This window comes from Pieris napi, chromosome 15 (genome assembly GCF_905475465.1).
Source record: "Pieris napi chromosome 15, ilPieNapi1.2, whole genome shotgun sequence".
Taxonomy (NCBI): Eukaryota; Metazoa; Arthropoda; class Insecta; order Lepidoptera; family Pieridae; genus Pieris; species Pieris napi.
In genome coordinates, this window is record NC_062248.1 from 11,790,922 (window position 1) to 11,808,226 (window position 17,305).

At 37.5% G+C, this 17,305-nt stretch overlaps 1 protein-coding gene across 1 annotated transcript in view; it reads left to right on the top strand.

The window, feature by feature from the left end:
* The window catches only part of LOC125056498 (dynein axonemal heavy chain 1-like), a 62,543-nt gene that overhangs the window by 27,624 nt on the left and 17,614 nt on the right, over window positions 1–17,305 (top strand). The window contains exons 29-51 of the mRNA XM_047659625.1: window positions 1,921–2,099; window positions 2,666–2,829; window positions 3,485–3,661; window positions 4,308–4,431; window positions 4,886–4,983; window positions 5,740–5,812; window positions 6,127–6,244; window positions 7,925–8,103; window positions 8,304–8,466; window positions 8,651–8,761; window positions 8,975–9,066; window positions 9,863–10,017; window positions 10,383–10,500; window positions 10,596–10,799; window positions 11,084–11,297; window positions 11,689–11,851; window positions 12,621–12,739; window positions 13,928–14,133; window positions 14,830–14,992; window positions 16,065–16,225; window positions 16,507–16,722; window positions 16,846–16,940; window positions 17,148–17,286. Coding sequence (XP_047515581.1) covers window positions 1,921–2,099; window positions 2,666–2,829; window positions 3,485–3,661; window positions 4,308–4,431; window positions 4,886–4,983; window positions 5,740–5,812; window positions 6,127–6,244; window positions 7,925–8,103; window positions 8,304–8,466; window positions 8,651–8,761; window positions 8,975–9,066; window positions 9,863–10,017; window positions 10,383–10,500; window positions 10,596–10,799; window positions 11,084–11,297; window positions 11,689–11,851; window positions 12,621–12,739; window positions 13,928–14,133; window positions 14,830–14,992; window positions 16,065–16,225; window positions 16,507–16,722; window positions 16,846–16,940; window positions 17,148–17,286 — 3,431 coding nt within the window. The remainder of the gene's footprint in view (window positions 1–1,920; window positions 2,100–2,665; window positions 2,830–3,484; window positions 3,662–4,307; window positions 4,432–4,885; window positions 4,984–5,739; window positions 5,813–6,126; window positions 6,245–7,924; window positions 8,104–8,303; window positions 8,467–8,650; window positions 8,762–8,974; window positions 9,067–9,862; window positions 10,018–10,382; window positions 10,501–10,595; window positions 10,800–11,083; window positions 11,298–11,688; window positions 11,852–12,620; window positions 12,740–13,927; window positions 14,134–14,829; window positions 14,993–16,064; window positions 16,226–16,506; window positions 16,723–16,845; window positions 16,941–17,147; window positions 17,287–17,305) is intronic.

A 17,305-nucleotide genomic window follows, 5' to 3' on the forward strand; every position in this document is an offset into this window, starting at 1 on the left:
TCAATATTAGTTGTAAGTGTATGATAATTTTTAAGTATAATTGTACACAGTTTTGTAAATAAAGATCATTCACTATTCCATCTTCACCTCTTCTCTACAAGTAATTAGGGAGTTTTATTTTAACATCGACCAAGTAATTCTGAACGAGTCAACCTCAAGCAACATCCCTAAAATACTAATAACAAATATTTAAAAACAAACTCTTAAATCACATGCGTTTATTGATTGCAATATTTTAATTTACTGAATATTCTGCATAGAATGCTTAGAACATTGTAAAGGATTATAGTCCCTGGAGCAATTAAATAACTTAATTGTTATCTATGTCATCCGTGAGTATAGGTATGTTATCTAAAGCTGGCGGCTTCAACACATTTACACTTTGTGCTTGTGTAGTGTCTGTGAATAAGCGCGAGACGTGATGTCAAACTAAAATGTTGATCTTTACTGTACATGTTGATCTTTTTTTTAAACATTACCAGAGCAATCTCGTAAAATGGTGCACAATGTTTTTAATTATTTTAAGCATCTTAATAAAAACAGTTTAATGAAAAAATGTTATATTTAATTTGACATCAGATGCGACTGGGGTTTCTAAGAGGAGTATTGAAAGAATAGTTAGTGAAGTAAAAGTGAAGTGTGTTGAGCTAGATGGAGCTTGTGTCGAAAAATGAAAAATTATTTACACAAACTACTCTTTTACGTTCTTGGTCGGGCTTACAACTTTGGGATCCACCATCGTATCACGTATACACATAATATTATATATTATTTAATATATTATTTTTATTTATTTACAACTAACCTAACCTAACCTAACCTAACCCAACCTTACTAAAACCAGAGTATACTAAAATATATAGCTTGGCAAAAAAGTCATATTTTTAAATATACTGTATAGTGAAATTGCATTAGTGTGAGTACTGTGAACGCGCCAGCTTTCGATAACCGACCTATATAATATAGCCTTTTATTCAGATACTTTTAAATTTAATCACGTTTCTAGTTCTATATTATTTTCGGTATCTGTGTGCCCTTTTTTGGCAAACCTCCTCCAAATTCCCCCATTCCCCTCGCCATGTACCACTTGCTGTTTCTGAAATTTGGTCAATCCACTTTTTAAGTTGTCTTCCTCTTTTTTTCCTGTACCTTGGGCAAGAGTTTAGTACTTTCTTGCTTCTCTTCCCATGTGCCCCGCTCATTTCCACTTTAGTTTATTTATTTTTGTTTTAACATCTGTTACCTTAGTTTTTTTTTGCTTAAAGATGTAATCTTTATTTTGTCTAATCCTTTCTTACCTATGCATTCGTTTATAAGACTGACTTGGAACGAATGATTGCAAAGTACCTACATATTTTTCACGAAATTATATGAAGCAATTTTCACTTTGAAGACGGTTTTTTACGTTATGTATATGTTAACGTAAAATTGTAAACACCGTTAGATTGTAATCTATCTCGCGAGATTGTGAACTGTCAAAAGATTGTGAACCTCAGCGTACTGCTTACAATTTAACGTATTATTATTCGGTAGATTGTAATCTATCGAAGTGAAACCGTCAAATTAGAAATCATCCTAGAAATTGTTGGGAAGTAAAGTTAATCTGTGATTGACCAAAGAAGTTTGAATGATAACTAAGTTAGTGTTGGAAATGAAATGAAAGAAAATTGCATTAATTTTTCAAGATAATTTTAAAATTTTCATATGGCATATTCTGTTCAACCAATCAGCGCGCGAGGTGCGATCCGTTTCACAATTTGACGGTTTCACTTCGATAGATTACAATCTACCGAATAATAATACGTTAAATTCTAAGCAGTTCGTTGAGGTTCACAATCTTTCGACAGTTTACAATCTCGCGAGATAGATTACAATCTAACGGTGTTTACAATTTTACGGTGACATATATATACATTCCAGTTCGTCTAACCCTTGTGGCTGGAATGGAGGAGCTGTGGGTGCTACCTCGTGCCGAATGGGTGCTCCGTTGGCCAGGTCAAGTAGTGATAGCGGGATCTCAGACTGCGTGGACGGCAGGGGTCGAGGAAGCTATTATTGATTACCGAATGGATGGATATTTTGAAGAAATGCTGAAACAGGTATTACGCGTTATTTTTCATATTGTAATTGTATTAGTTTTCATTCAGATTCAATGCGCTAACAACATTGGTTGAAACTATACCTACTAATGAGAAAAAGTTAAACGTAAAAAACAATAATATTTGTTGTCCTTAATTATTAAATATAACAATATTTGCACTCGTTAATTTCCCTAAGAATCCCCTGTATGCGAAAAGATATTTACAATTTATCTATGGGCCTCGTACGAACACGAATTATCTGCGTAATTCACCTCTGTTTCGGGTTTTAGTTAACTACAACACAAGTTATGAAGATATTGTCACTTTCCACCTCCAAGCGGGAAGTCTTTGACTTTATTTAGCAGCAGTAACAATTTAGTTTTTTTTTAAAGATTAAGTTGTCGTTTGTTTTATGTTTAATTTCAGTTTTCTTTTTTTATCTATTAATGTTTTTATGTTTCTGTTTATCTATGTAATATGTTTTGGGTTTGTGTATTGTCTAAGTGTTTTCTTTTATGTGGATATGTGTAGCTGTAAGATTAGTTATAAATAAATACAATAAAACATTAGGAAATTCATTTCAGTTGGACACACTTCGAGCTCTGGTCAAAGGCGAACTGACGTTCTTCCAGCGAGAAGTGCTGTGCGCCCTCATCGTGATAGAGGTGCACGCGCGTGACGTCACGAACACCCTCGTGTGCGAGAACGTCAAGAACGTCAGCGACTTTCAGTGGATATGTCAGCTGAGGTGATGATTATCATTACCTTAAAATATTTACTATTAAAGTATTTAGTCTTAATATTAAATAATTAACTAACTAACTTCGAATTTGACGGCTCATTGGTCTATTGGTTAGTACCCCTGACTGCGAATCGATGGGTCCCGGGTTCAATCCCCGGCTGAGACAAACATCGATGTGATGTGCTTAGGTCTTGGGTGTTTAAATATGTAGTTATATGTCTATTTATCTATAATATGTATTTATATCCGTTGCCTAGTACCCATAACACAAACTTCACCAGCTTAGCATGGGACTAGGTCAATAATTGGAGTGAATTTTCCAATGATAAAAAAATACCTGTCAAGTGAAAATGCAATTGCGATGATCCAGCAAGTCCCAAAGGCTTAATTTTTTTTAAAATTTTATACACCCTTGACTCTTTTGTAAGTTTGAAGGTCCCATTTACTAAAAAACATAATTTTGACCGATAGGACTTTTTATTTGGTTAGTACAAACATAAATATAAAAACACGATTTAGGGATTTTAGCCCCATATTCCATGAGGTAACTTAAACTTAAAACTTAGTTTCCAGAGTTGTGAAAAAAAATCTACTTGAATTTGACTGTGATGAAGTGGAGATTGTCCAACCTAGTCGGTATATTGAATGGATATTGTTTCAGATATTACCAGATAGTAAAAGAGATGATTCCTCTAGAAGAAGACGAACTCCCAGAAATATACCAGGATGAGAACAGACTTGACACGTCTGCCTTCTACCGACAGTTCAGTCAGAACTACTGTGACGTGCGAGCACTTAACTCTGTCTTCAAATACTCGAACGAATATTTGGGAAATAGGTCCTTAATTTCAATAACATATGAAATATTTATAACATTTACACATCCTTAGGGTCAAATACCTCATTAAGGCGATCGACTTGTCATCTCGGTATTATTATCTCTCCGGGTATCGAACTCAACACTCCCAAGATGAAGTTAACCATATGTCATTGCAAATATTATGATGGATTCTTAAGTCAGATTCACAATAAAAACATTGTATTTCAATAAATTACTTAATTTATAAAATAACTAGCAGACTCGGCCAAGCGTTGCAGTGGATAAGTTTTTTGGTATATTACATAGTAGTAAACTATTACTACTAACGATAGGAGAACACCAGTCATGTGGACTACCATGCTTTTGTTGGTAGTTATGCCATTAGATTGTAGCTTATGTGAAACGTTGGTACTTTCAACACAGCGCCATCTGTCAGAATTGTGACTGTCAAATTATAAACAAATAATTTGCAATAAAATAATATTGCGGATATAAATTAAGATATAAGCTATCCTATCTTTTAAGTTAGATCAAACTGCACACGGTGAGCTAATTTGATTGAAATCGGTTAAGTAGTTTAGGAGTCCATAGCGGACAAACAACGTGACGCGTAATTAATATATAATAAGATAAATAAATTTATCTCGTTTTTTGTGTATTCTAGTGGTCGACTTGTGATAACCCCCTTGACTGACCGTTGCTATTTGACTCTGATGTGCGCGATGCATCTTTATTTTGGCGGCGCACCCGCAGGCCCGGCTGGTACTGGCAAGACGGAGACCACTAAGGTTATTATTACTTAATACGAATGGAAAATGTCATTGATAGTTTTTGGGAAGATTCTAAAAACTAGAGCACTGTTGGCCTAGTGGCCTCAGTGTGCTATTCTCGTCCCTGAGGTCGTAGGTTCAAACCCCGGCTGTGCACCTATAGGATATCTATGTGTGTATTTAACATTCGCTCGAACGGGGAAGGAAAACGTGAGGAAACCAACTTGCCTTTGACCCAAAAAGTGCGACGGCGTGCGTCAGGCACAGGAGGATCACCTACTTGCCGATTAGATAAGCAAATGATCATGAAACAGATACAGAAATCTGAGGCCCAGATCTAAAAAAAGTTTTAGCGCCAATGATATAATATTTATTCTAAAACCTTTAATATAGTATGTATAATAGTGTAGATATATTAAGTTACGTTTTAACTAATTGTAAATCTGTCCGTTGAAGTATTAAGAAATTGCAGGATTTAGCTAAAGCATTGGCTGTACAGTGCGTGGTCTTCAACTGTTCAGATCAACTAGACTACATGGCTATGGGGAAGTTCTTCAAGGGATTGGCGGCGTAAGTCATTTGATATGGACCTGACATAAATATAATATTTTACAACTAGTAGACTCGGCCAAACGTTGCTGTGGCTAAGATTTTTGTTATATTACATAGTAGTAAACTAATCAAGGGAAACGGCAGGAGAACACCAATCTACCATGCTTTTTTTGGTGGTTATGCCATTAAATTGTAGCTTATGTGAAACGTTGGTAATTATTTTGATAAGGATCAATACCTAGGTACGAATAAAGAGCCTTTTCTAGCGGTGGTATTTTAATAAAAAAAAAAATAATAACAAGACGCTTATGGTGACGTAACTATAAAAGATAGAGACATGCTGTCTAGACATTTTTTATAGATAGTGATGTGTCCTGAAAAATTGAAATACATCATTTTGTTCTATCATTAACAGTTTTCGCAGCGCACGCGATTGAAGGAAGTTTTTTGTTTTTTTTTACACCTTGGATTAGATTATTCAAGTTTTAGTAAGCATCCCTAATTTTTTTGAAAATGAAGCCTATGTCACTCGGGAATAGTGTAGCTTGCCAACGGTGAAAGAATTTTTGAAATCGGTCCAGTAGTTTCGGAGCCTATTCATTTCAAACAAACAAAAAATCAAATCTTTCCTCTTTAAAATATTAGTATAGATATAGATGTGATGCAACAAAATAAATTATTCTGATTTGTAAAAAGGCTTTATGCATATCCAAAGCTGAATAAGTTCATTAAATAGGAACAAAGCATTATCTAATTGGTATATTGTCCTCTCAGATCGGGAGCTTGGGCATGCTTTGATGAGTTCAATCGGATTGATATCGAAGTGCTATCGGTTGTTGCTCAACAGGTAAGATTATGAATTTTGGATTTTTTTTTTTAAAGACAATTCACACCAATTGACCTAGTCCCATGCTATGCTGGTGAAGCTTGTGATATGGGTACTAGACAACGGATATACATACATATTATAGATAGAAAGACATATAAATACATATTTAAACACCCAAGACCTAAGCACAACACCAAATGCTCATCACATCGATGTTCGTCTCAGCCGGGGATCGAACCCGGGACCCATGGATTCGCAGTCAGGGGTACTAACAACTAGACCAATGAGTCGTCAAATTTTTATCATTAGTTCATTGATAACTATATTGTCAGGTGGTTACGATACAAAAGGCCCAAAAAGCTCACTTGGATAAGTTTATGTTTGAGGGTGTGGAACTTCCCCTGAAGGCGTCCTGTTCAGTCTTTATTACTATGAACCCGGGATACGCAGGTATTTAAGGAAGTTAAATTGTTCGCTAGGCGCAAGTTATTTACCCGTGCAAGATTAATATTAAGATATATATATATATATACTAGCTGACCGGGCAAACGTCGTTTTGCCATGTATATCATTTATAATAAAAATAGGGGTTGATCGTAGAGGGGTGAAAATTAGGGGTTGTGTGTATTTTTTAATGCTGTATCATAAAAAAATAAAAATTAAGAATTTTGTCTAAAAAATAAAAAAATAAATTTAGGGGTGGACTACCCCTAACATTTAGGGGGATGAAAAATAGATGTTGGCCGGATAAGCACAAAAAATTTCATCCAAATCGGTCAAGCCGTTTCGGAGAAGTATGGCAACGACACGAGAATTTTATATATTAGATAGAAGACGCTAAAAGTGTCTAAAATGTGACCCGTTTTTGAAAATAATTTATTTCGCGGTCATTTGGAAGAAAAGGTTAAGTAAGCCTCTAAGAAGCTTGGTGTGCTGAGCAAGGCGAGACGTTACTTCACTCCGGGCCACCGCTTGCAACTCTATAAAGCGCAAATTCAGCCAACGTCGAATACTGTTCTCATCTTTAGGCAGGAGCTCCCCAGTACCAGCTCCTTCCTCCTCCGTAATCAACGACCAGTCACTATCCGAGCGGCTTCATCTCTTGGCGTTGCATAGAGATGTGGGATCTCTCTGTATCTTCTAGTCTATGGTAAATGCATACCATGGAAAGTGTTCAGAGGAGCTGTTCGGACTAATACCGGCAGCTGAGTTTCATCATCGTCGTTCCACGACTGATAGTTTTCTAAGGCAGTTTTTGACGCGCACTACCGCTATGTGGAACCAGCAGCCCACTGAAGTAAACGAACCAATTTGACTTAAGCTGGCCATAGACGGACCGCATGTTGCAGTCAAGACCGACTGCTGTAGAGAGGTCGCGTTGAACTCGTACACGACTGCAACACGACCGCATAATGCAGTCGACTACGACTGCTTGGAGCAGTTGTGTTCGACCGCAAAATAACTACTACTGATGCGAGTTCATTTACAAGATGGATTTCGATGAAGAAATACTGCTTCTTGTACTACTATTACGCAAGCGTAGGCGTAGAAGACACCGTAGTATGTGGGTGCATCCAATACTACAATCAAGAGAACAGCATGGAATATTTAATACTGTATCCCCGGCTAAGAGAAGACACAAAAAAGTTTTTCAGCTACTTTAGAATATCCGTGATTTCATTTGATGAATTAGTTAGTATTTTAAGCCATAAAATACAACGGACAGATTCCAAAAAAGAAGTGAAAGTGGGAGTGGCGCGCGGTCGGCAGCAACCCCTTGTAACGGTCCGTGTATCCGGCGGGTGGGTCCGGCAGTTCTAAGCAGGTGACAGGACGGCGAAACTCGACTGCACAGTTACTGCTCCGACCGCTCGAGCGGTCCGTGTATTGCGGATATGAATTTAGTGTGGAAACTGCAGAAACTGCTCTAGAGCAGTCGGTCTCGGCCGCAACATGCGGTCCGTCTATGGCCAGCGTAAGGGACCAATTCTTGAAAGGCCGGCAACGCACTTGCGAGCCTTCTGGCAATGTGAGTGTCCATAGGCGGTGGTATCACTTAACATCAGATGAGCCTCCAGCCCGTTTGCATACATAATTAAATGAAAATGAATATTAATATTAATTTTTAAGGTCGTACGGAGTTGCCAGATAATTTGAAAGCATTATTCCGTCCAATCTCAATGATGGTCCCTGACTATGCTCTCATTGCTGAAATATCTCTCTTCTCATATGGATTCTTCGAAGCAAAACTCTTGGCTGGAAAGATTACTACTACGTTCAGATTGAGTTCGGAACAGTTGTCGTCACAGGTAAGAATATAATATTTCAATGGTTGCAAGGTATTTTGGTTAAGGTTAGATTAATTCTAAAAATAATAATTTTCTTTTTATTTAAAAGAGCGTAACAATTCTTAAAAGGCTGGCAACGCACTTGAAGCTGCCTGCCGGTTTGCCTCCTTTTGCATTAAAAAAAATTTGCTCCTTAAATCTTTCCAAAATAATGATTCTAGGACCACTACGATTTTGGGATGCGAGCTGTAAAAACGGTGATCTTGGTTGCTGGAAACCTTATCCGACAAATGCCGGATGCCGACGAGAGGCAGATAGTCCTGAGGGCGTTGCGTGATGTCAACGTACCCAAGTTTTTGGCTGATGATCTCGTCTTGTTTAACGGTATCCATTTTGATTAATTTGATGATGAATAAAATGTTATCTGCGATCTCCGTTTCGCCATCACGCGTCTGTAGCTATATTGATTGCGTTATGCCTGTGTTAATGCGCGATAAAAATTTACTAGATGACACCTCTGTATGGAATTTATTAAAATGATAAAGAGTGATTTCAAGGACTCTTTCAGGAATCATATCGGATTTATTTCCTCGCGTGGAGATTCCAGTTGTTGATTACGGCATCATGGAGCAGTCTATCAGAAATATGCTGGTCAAAAGAGGCTACGATGACCTTTACAGTAAGAATTTCAATTGATACAATTGTTTTTTAGACAATAACCCAATCTACTACTACTTACTCTTTTGTTTCCGAAACACAAAATGAGTTTATAATAAGAAAAGATATATTCGGTAGTGGGCTGATCGGTTTTAAAGAAAGCATTGTTAAGTGCCTATCTCGAACCTAATCCGCTGTTTTGCTGTTTATTATTTTTTTGTTGTTATTTTTACAGCTTTCATATTTAAGATAATACAACTTTATGAGACGACAGTTGTAAGACACGGGTTGATGTTGGTCGGACCGGCCGGCGCTGGGAAAACTAAGGTGATTTTTGTTATTGATATTATAAAATTGTTAAATCATACATTTATTTATTTCATTTTAAATTAAAAGATTGTGTGAAGAGCTTATTGAAATGTCTTTTAGTGCTGTTGCAGTCCCATAAGTTTGTTGAAGCATTAAGCAAAAACGTCTGTTATATGTCTGTATAAGAAAGGGTTAAATATTATAAAACAACTCGCAACTTTATTAGTATTGTAAGTGTCTATGAACTGGTTTTCCAATTATCTAAGACAGTATATCAAACAGTTCAGCCAGTTTGATCACTTCGCGTTACGTAGAGACCTGGAGTCTCTCTGTATCTTCTACCGCATTTACCATGAAGCGTGTTCAGAGGAGTTGTTCGGTCTAATACCTGCTTCATTTATCATATTTCATGCTAATACCTGGAGTTTCATCATCGCACGATACAAAATATATCACCTCGACATCCGTCGTTCCACAACTGAGCATTTTTAAGGCAGTTTTTGCCGCGCACCACCACTATGTGGAACCAGCTGCCCACTGAAGTATTTCCGAACCAATACGATTTAGGGTCCTTCAAGAAAAGAGCGTAACAAGTCTTACAACGCCGGCAACGCACTCGCGAGCCTTCTGGTAATGTGAGTGTCCATGGGCGGCGGTATTTAACATCAGGTGAGCCTCCGGCCCTCCTATTACATAAAAAAACAAGTTTGAACACTTATTATTATTATTTCAGTTAACAGGTAACTTTGTTAAGTGACCGATGGAAAACGAAATGTTTAAAACTTATCTTCGATAAGCAATACTTTAATTTTAGTGCTATGAAATCCTTCGCGACGCTCTGACTGCCATAAGGGGCAAGTTAGCACCAGACGGGTTCCCCTTCACAACAGTGCATACGTTTATCGTAAATCCCAAATCCATAACTATGGGTCAGCTATATGGAGAGTTCGACTTGAACACTCATGAATGGTAACTGTTCCTTTGTTTATACCTAAATGTTTGTCAATCTGCTAAGTATTTAATAAATTAAATCATAAAATATTTATAATGTATCTAGCGATATCCAAGTTTGTGTCCTAGTTTATGCTTTCATATAAATGATTTCTATTGATTTTTCTTTCAATATAGTTTGTAGAATGGTTACTGGTTAATGGTTATGTAGTTAAACTCGAGGCAAATTCAGTATATTTTCAATATCAAAACGGGCCAACAGTTCTTCAGTGGGGGCCTACCCTAAGAGTTATTGAATACTTTATTCTTATCACTCTCGTACAAATATTACTATATATTACTTCAATTTGAAGTAGTAACCAATGGTTTAAATAATCTTATAGGACCGATGGTATTCTATCGAGTTTGGTCCGGGCGGGAATAGCAGTGGAAGACACGGACAGACGGTGGTACCTGTTCGATGGACCAGTGGATGCTGTCTGGATTGAAAACATGAACACTGTGAGAAGGAATCCATATTAACTTTTGCTATTGTTGAGGGAATATGATCACATTGTACTGTAATAATTTTTCTCAACAACTTATTGAAACTCTAGGTTTTAGACGACAACAAGAAGCTATGCCTATCAAGTGGCGAGATAATGAAACTGACAGACAGACAACGTATGATCTTCGAAGTAGCAGACTTGGCTGTGGCCTCTCCTGCTACAGTATCTCGTTGTGGAATGGTCTACCTCGATACCAAGGTGGTCGGTCTTCAGCCTCTTGTCAATGCTTGGATGAAGAGTAATTTACCACCGGTAATTCTTTTTATGAACTACTGCACCAACTTGTCCTAAAACGACATTTCAAAACTTCGATATTTTTTGGTTCCATACTCCAGCATGTAGAATAACGTGAGCCTGGAAAACGTGCCATTCTAAACCATGAGTTTGTACTTTCGAACCCAGGTATCATGATTTTTCTATGTGCTCAATGATATATACCATATATCACTCATTTTGAAGTAGTTAACAATTTTACAAATGAACTTAACTTGTGTGTTATGAATTAAAATATACATGCTGCAATGCTGCAATTTCAGATTGCAGACAACATCCGAAAAATCCTCTATAACCTAATAACGGTCTACCTATACCCCGCCATTACCGTCCTCCGGTCAAAGTTGACAGAAATAGTGGCATCTATTGATTCGGGCCTCGTGCTAAAGTTCTTGGAGCTGCTGGACTACAGGCTCAGACCTCTTACTGGAAAGGATGATAGACCTCCCCCAGGGCCTGTATTTATTGCTATGATGCGTAAGTATGCTATATAAAAGTATTTATAGCGACAAATTTATTTTAAAAAGAAAATAAAATATCATAGGCAAGTAGGTGATGAGCCTCCTGTGCCTGACACACTCCGTCGACTTTTTGGGTCTAAGGCAAGCTGGTTTCCTCACGATGTTTTCCTTCACCCTTCGTTGTTAAATGCGCACATAGAAAGAAAGTCCATTGGTGCACAGCTGGGAATCGAACCTACGACCTCAGGGATGAGAGTCGCACGCTGAAGCCGCTAGGCCAACACTGCTCTCGACAAATTTATTTAATGCTTGAAATTTAATTGATTTATTTTTAATTAGTAAGATACAGCTCTTCCGTCGTTCCTTTTTACGCAATGTACATAATGCCTGATTACTTTACCATGTAGCCAAACTAGCACCTTGTTGGGTTGTGTGGGCGATTATATGGTCAGTGGGAGCTACTTGCGATCACAACGGACGAGCGATCTTCTCAGACTTCATGCGAAATATTATGGAAGAGAATGGTACAAAGCCAGCGTTTCCAAAAGAGGGGAGGGTTTATGACTATACGTGAGAATTTTGAAGTATTACTTTTTTTGGCACGTAAGGGAAAAATGATGAGAGTAAATTTTTACGAAGCGCGCGCACACCGGCACAAAAAACCAACACCCGCACAACCAACACCCGCACACCGTCACAAAAAAACCGACACCCTGAAGTTAGCATAGTCAACATTTTAAAATAAAAAATGTCCATTTTATTATGTAGTAATTTTTTTGCGATATTTAAATAAACTTTATTTAACGCGTTATAATAAAACTTTAAATGTGTTTAATACCTTTTTTCTATTGTTAGTGTTGTTTTTCTACAAACGTAAAATAAGACGAAAGATAAATTTTTTAAAGATTTTTATCTTTTTACGCCAAAGAAGTATAACTTCTAACGCGTGTGCATAAGTACATGTAGTGTATCGACTAAATAAAGTGTTGCTTGGTTGTCTCATGCGCCTACGTCACTTGTCAGACTGTCAGTCGTAATCCGACACCCGAACGGAGCGGTTGTGTGTAGGACGTTTGTACAAGTGTTGTGGTGTTGGTGAGCCGTAAAACACTCCAAGAAGCAGGACATTACAGTACACATGTTTTTTTATTTTACTTTAGTACTTGTTTTACCAATTCATATTTTAAGGTAAAAGTTTGAAGTGGGGTAAAGGTTTCATTGTTTTCAAAAACTAAAGTCTGCATCTTTTCTCCACTACATTGCCGCTTAGGTTTATAACGCCACGACTTCTATAAAAATTAATAAGCTCTTTGTCTAAATACGCACTTGCAATATGCAGATTACATGACGGTGGCTTCACTGATCCAACCGACGACGGTGAGCCAGCAAATCCTTACTGGTACAACTGGATGGCTAATCTTGACGAGTATGAAGTAGATCCTGAATGGCAGTTTGCTGGTACGTGAATATTTTTAATCAATACTAATTACCCTCACATACTCTTTGCTACAATATTTTAAGCTATTGCATAGATTTTATCATGGCTTTGAGTGCGCCGGCCGAATCAAGAAATTCCGTAACGAAAATAACCCTAACACACGATGACGTAATATAGGTGCGGCCAATACGCGTTAGAGTGGGACAGAACGCATACTGCGTATTCACATCTCTCTGACAAGATCGGTGACGTAGCGTAAGCGCGGCCGGTGCAGCCGGTACGCGTTAGAGTGAGACAGACTGCATAGGCGTGTTAAAGCGGCCACTGACGATACGTCCATTAATCCGAATGGAGTAGTCGTCGTCCAAAATCGTCCCATGAATGGTAAAAAAGTATTCCATTGGGATGGACGTCAGCCAGCTCTGGATTTCCAAAAGGATTGAAATCCATGCGTCCAGGCCAAATGGACGTCATACGTGGCCGTCCGTCAATGGCAGAAACGTGCGCCACGCCATATGGAAGCAGTCCGAATTGTCCGTGAATGGGCGAAACGGCGTCCAATTTTTTGAGGTTTTTGTTTCAGTTTATGTTTTGATGTCGATGGTGGTGCATGTGCTGTGTATTTGTCAAGCGTTATAATTTTCTTTTTATTATGTCTTTGTCCGCGCGTGACTTTGTGTTTGAAGTATTAATAGAAAAATATAAAAGTATTTCTATTTTTAAATAAATATATTTATATTATTAAATAAATAAAAGTATTTCTTTGTTTCAACCAATCCTTCATCCATCTTAGGTTTATTTAATCTTTTTAATAAAATACACACAACTGCTGCCACCAGTAAAGTATTGTTATCCACAGTATTATTTATTTCCTTTCCGTACGATTGCAAAGTTCGAAGTGACGCCATGCATCCAAATGGAAGTATCGTGAATGGTACCGTATCTCGATAAATTTCCATTTGGAGTGCATCCAAAAGGAAGTTTACTAAATGGACGTATCGTCAGTGGCCGACTTTAGTCTGAGTCTGGTAGATTGAATTAATATCAAAGAAAAAAATACTGCATAAATAAAAAATAAATAAATAATTATAATTGCAGAAGTTGATAAAAAAATGCTATTCTAGCTAGCTTTACCGCGGCAGTCCACGAATGCCACCCGTTTTATTTGTTTAGTGTTTTTAATTGTATTCTACTTTGATATATTTCAGATATCGAAGTCCCAACGTTAGATAATGTTCGTAGTGCGGCGATTCTGGGCTACAAGATCGCTAACTACAACCACGTGATCTGCGTGGGGCCGACGGGCACTGGCAAGACGGTCACGATTTCCTCAAAGCTCTCTAGAGGGCTGCATAAGAAATTTATCTGCGAATTCCTTGTCTTTTCGGCTAGAACTTCTGCTAATCAGACTCAGGTAACCTTTACGTTGGTGACTGGTCGTACTTGAATTCGTGTATGCGGTGATGTTAGTTATTTCGACTATATAAGTGCGTGCTCCTATTTCACCATGCCTCCTGCTGATAGAGGACAAATCTTTGTTTTTAATTTATTTTATTATTATTTATTACTCAAAATGTCATGTGGAACATGGTGTACCTAATGGTTGCAGCTTACAAACGTTGTTTAAAATAAAAACGTTTCGATTAATAAGAGTGACGGAGAGTTTATTGCCAGTTCTTCTCTTCCGTTCTACGCCCATGATTTGAGAACTGGCAGTAAATGTAACATTAGAAGCATTTAATATGTATTTCTTTTTGACGTTCATAAGTGTACATTGTGTTACCTATATGAATAAATGATTTTGACTTTGTACGATAATGTAGAGAAAAAATTAAATTAAGTATATTATATTAAACACCTAATATACATAATATCGCTACTGTGAATTCACTCTGCTAACATATAAAGATGTCGATAGTGTCAGAGACAGCATTTGGTAGGCGCAACGTCTTTGATAACGGGGATCTGTGCAACAGACTGGTTCTATTATGATTATAATTGGTGTTATCAGAGCAACATGAATTTTTGTTATGTCAGTGTTGTAAATACGTGTAGTCACCAATTTTCAATTAGATTTTGACTGCTTGTGTACAATATTGGTATATTCCAGGATGTTATAGATGGGAAGCTGGAACGTCGTAGGCGTGGAGTGTTCGGTCCACCGCCCACCAAGAGACAGGTTTTCTTCATCGACGATCTGAACATGCCGGCCCTTGAAGTATATGGGGCGCAGCCGCCTATAGAACTTCTAAGGCAGTTTATGGACTTTTCCGGTATACTTATCTAATAAATGATTTTAAATAATTAATAAATATGATGAATGATGTACTTTAAGGGCGCTTTTAGTGTCACGCGGGATTGGACCGCATGCGTAAAATTTCACGCTGCGGATCATACGCAGCATGAGTTTCAGTTTTCTACGGGCTGCGTAACGGTATAGACGTGTTCAAAAATGATCAATGTCAGAAGAATATGTGTCGCTTACATACTTTACAAACGACGAAACAAGAAGACAAGAGTACATGTTGATCCCTTTCTTGAAAATAGGCTTCTTGCTGGGGCGTTTGTTACACGCTTTGGAAAACTACAAAATAATGAACGTAAATTTAAAAATTACTTTCGAATGTCCATTCGTTCTTTTGATGAACTGTTGTGTAAAATTTTTTGTATAATTCATTGCGTTTATCCCACAAAACGGGCCGCAGATGAACTTCAATGATTACTCGTTCTGTATCGATTTTCATTTCGGTAGTACAATACGGCGCGTGCGCCCCGCTCGACTCTAAAATGGGCACTGAAGTTGTAGGCAGCGCTTACGCATGCGGATACCCCGCACCGGGGTGACGCCCCGCACAGCGCCCCGCGTCCCGCGTGCGTTTATCACGCTTTACAATAGATACCTATATGAAATTGTTCTTTGCGGATGCTACGCATGCGGTCCAATCCCGCGTGCGTGAGCAAATCCGCGTGACACTAAAAGCGCCCTAAAAGCGTGTTTTATAGTTTTTTTAAACTATATTTATTTTCCACTTTTTAGTCCTAGCAGCAATACGTGTTGTCTCAATTTAATCGTATTGCTTTGTGGACTTAAAAAAAATCATTGTTTTTTCGAGATAAACCTATGAAATTATTATATTGTCGCTGATTCTTTATAAGTGTACAAAGTTTGAATTAAATCTGTCCGTTTAAAGTGGGTCAAAATCGAGTCCCAAGGAGTCGGTTACATACATACATACATACATACATACAGGTGAAGCTAATATAAAGCGTGTAAAAATGACATCTGACTTGAAATGTGCCGTGTTAGGATAAAATTCTAGCTATAACTTCAAATTGAATACTCAGGCTGGTATGACCGTACGAGTATCGGTGACTTCAAGACTCTGATCGATGTGGGCATCGTAGCGGCCATGGGACCACCCGGAGGGGGACGGAACCCCGTTACTATGCGACTGATGAGACATTTCCACTACGTCTCGTTTACTGAGATGGAATACAACAGCAAGGTTTTAATTAAGTTTTTTGAAAGTTTGTTCCTTTTGTAATACGTACTCGTTTCTTTTTTTTAATGACTTTATAAAAATAAAGTTGAGTTTAAGGAATCAAGTTCAATTCAAACATTTTAAACAAATTTAAAGTGTGATGGTATAACTTGTTTCAAAATATCTTAACTTTTAAAATTTTTGATAAATATATTATTCCTTTGAGCTTGGAACAAACGTGAAAGTTCGATGTATAATACATGTACATCGAAGTGCTTACCAATAATTGTAAATGTTATTTTCAGTACTGTATCTTCAGTACGATTTTAAAATCGTGGACCCGAAACTTGGAAAAAGTAACAGTCCGTGAGAATCCCTTTCTCAAGGGCTCTATTGAGATATTTAATTCTCTGGTAGAAGAGTTACTGCCGACACCGACCAAATCCCACTATACTTTCAACCTACGGGATCTTAGCAAAGTCTTTCAAGGCATTCTTATGATGGATCCACACTTGGTCAAGGTTAGATTTGTAGACTTTATTTTGTTACATTTAGTCAAAAATATTCGTTTAAATATAAATGTTTAAAACCTTTTCATTTAAGTCTCAGGCTACAAATTAATACTTTGGTGCTCTTATATTTAGGATGAAGACGATGTGATACGGTTATGGTATCACGAACACCAACGCGTGTACCAAGACAGATTGGTTAATAAAGAAGATCGCATGTGGTTTGTCAAGTACGTACTTTATACACCTCTTCTTACTATCGCCAGAAGAAGTAAAACCATCCCCAGATAGAGAGGCCTAGATTAGATTCGATTACAGAAAATAAAAGATTAGCATGACCGTGGCAAATGTATTATGGTATTTGATTGATGATAGGTATTGTTAGATTAATACGTTACTATTGATTATTATAATTTGTGATATGTTAATATTTCAAGCTTGTTGGACAAGAAAATTAAAACGGAATTTGGCAAAAAAGCTAGCGAAGTTGTTGGAGGAAGATTGATGCTGTTTGGAGACTTTATGGACATTGGAGCTGATGATAAAAAGTACCTGGAAATAACTGATCAAGAGGAGGTATGGAATGGATACCTTT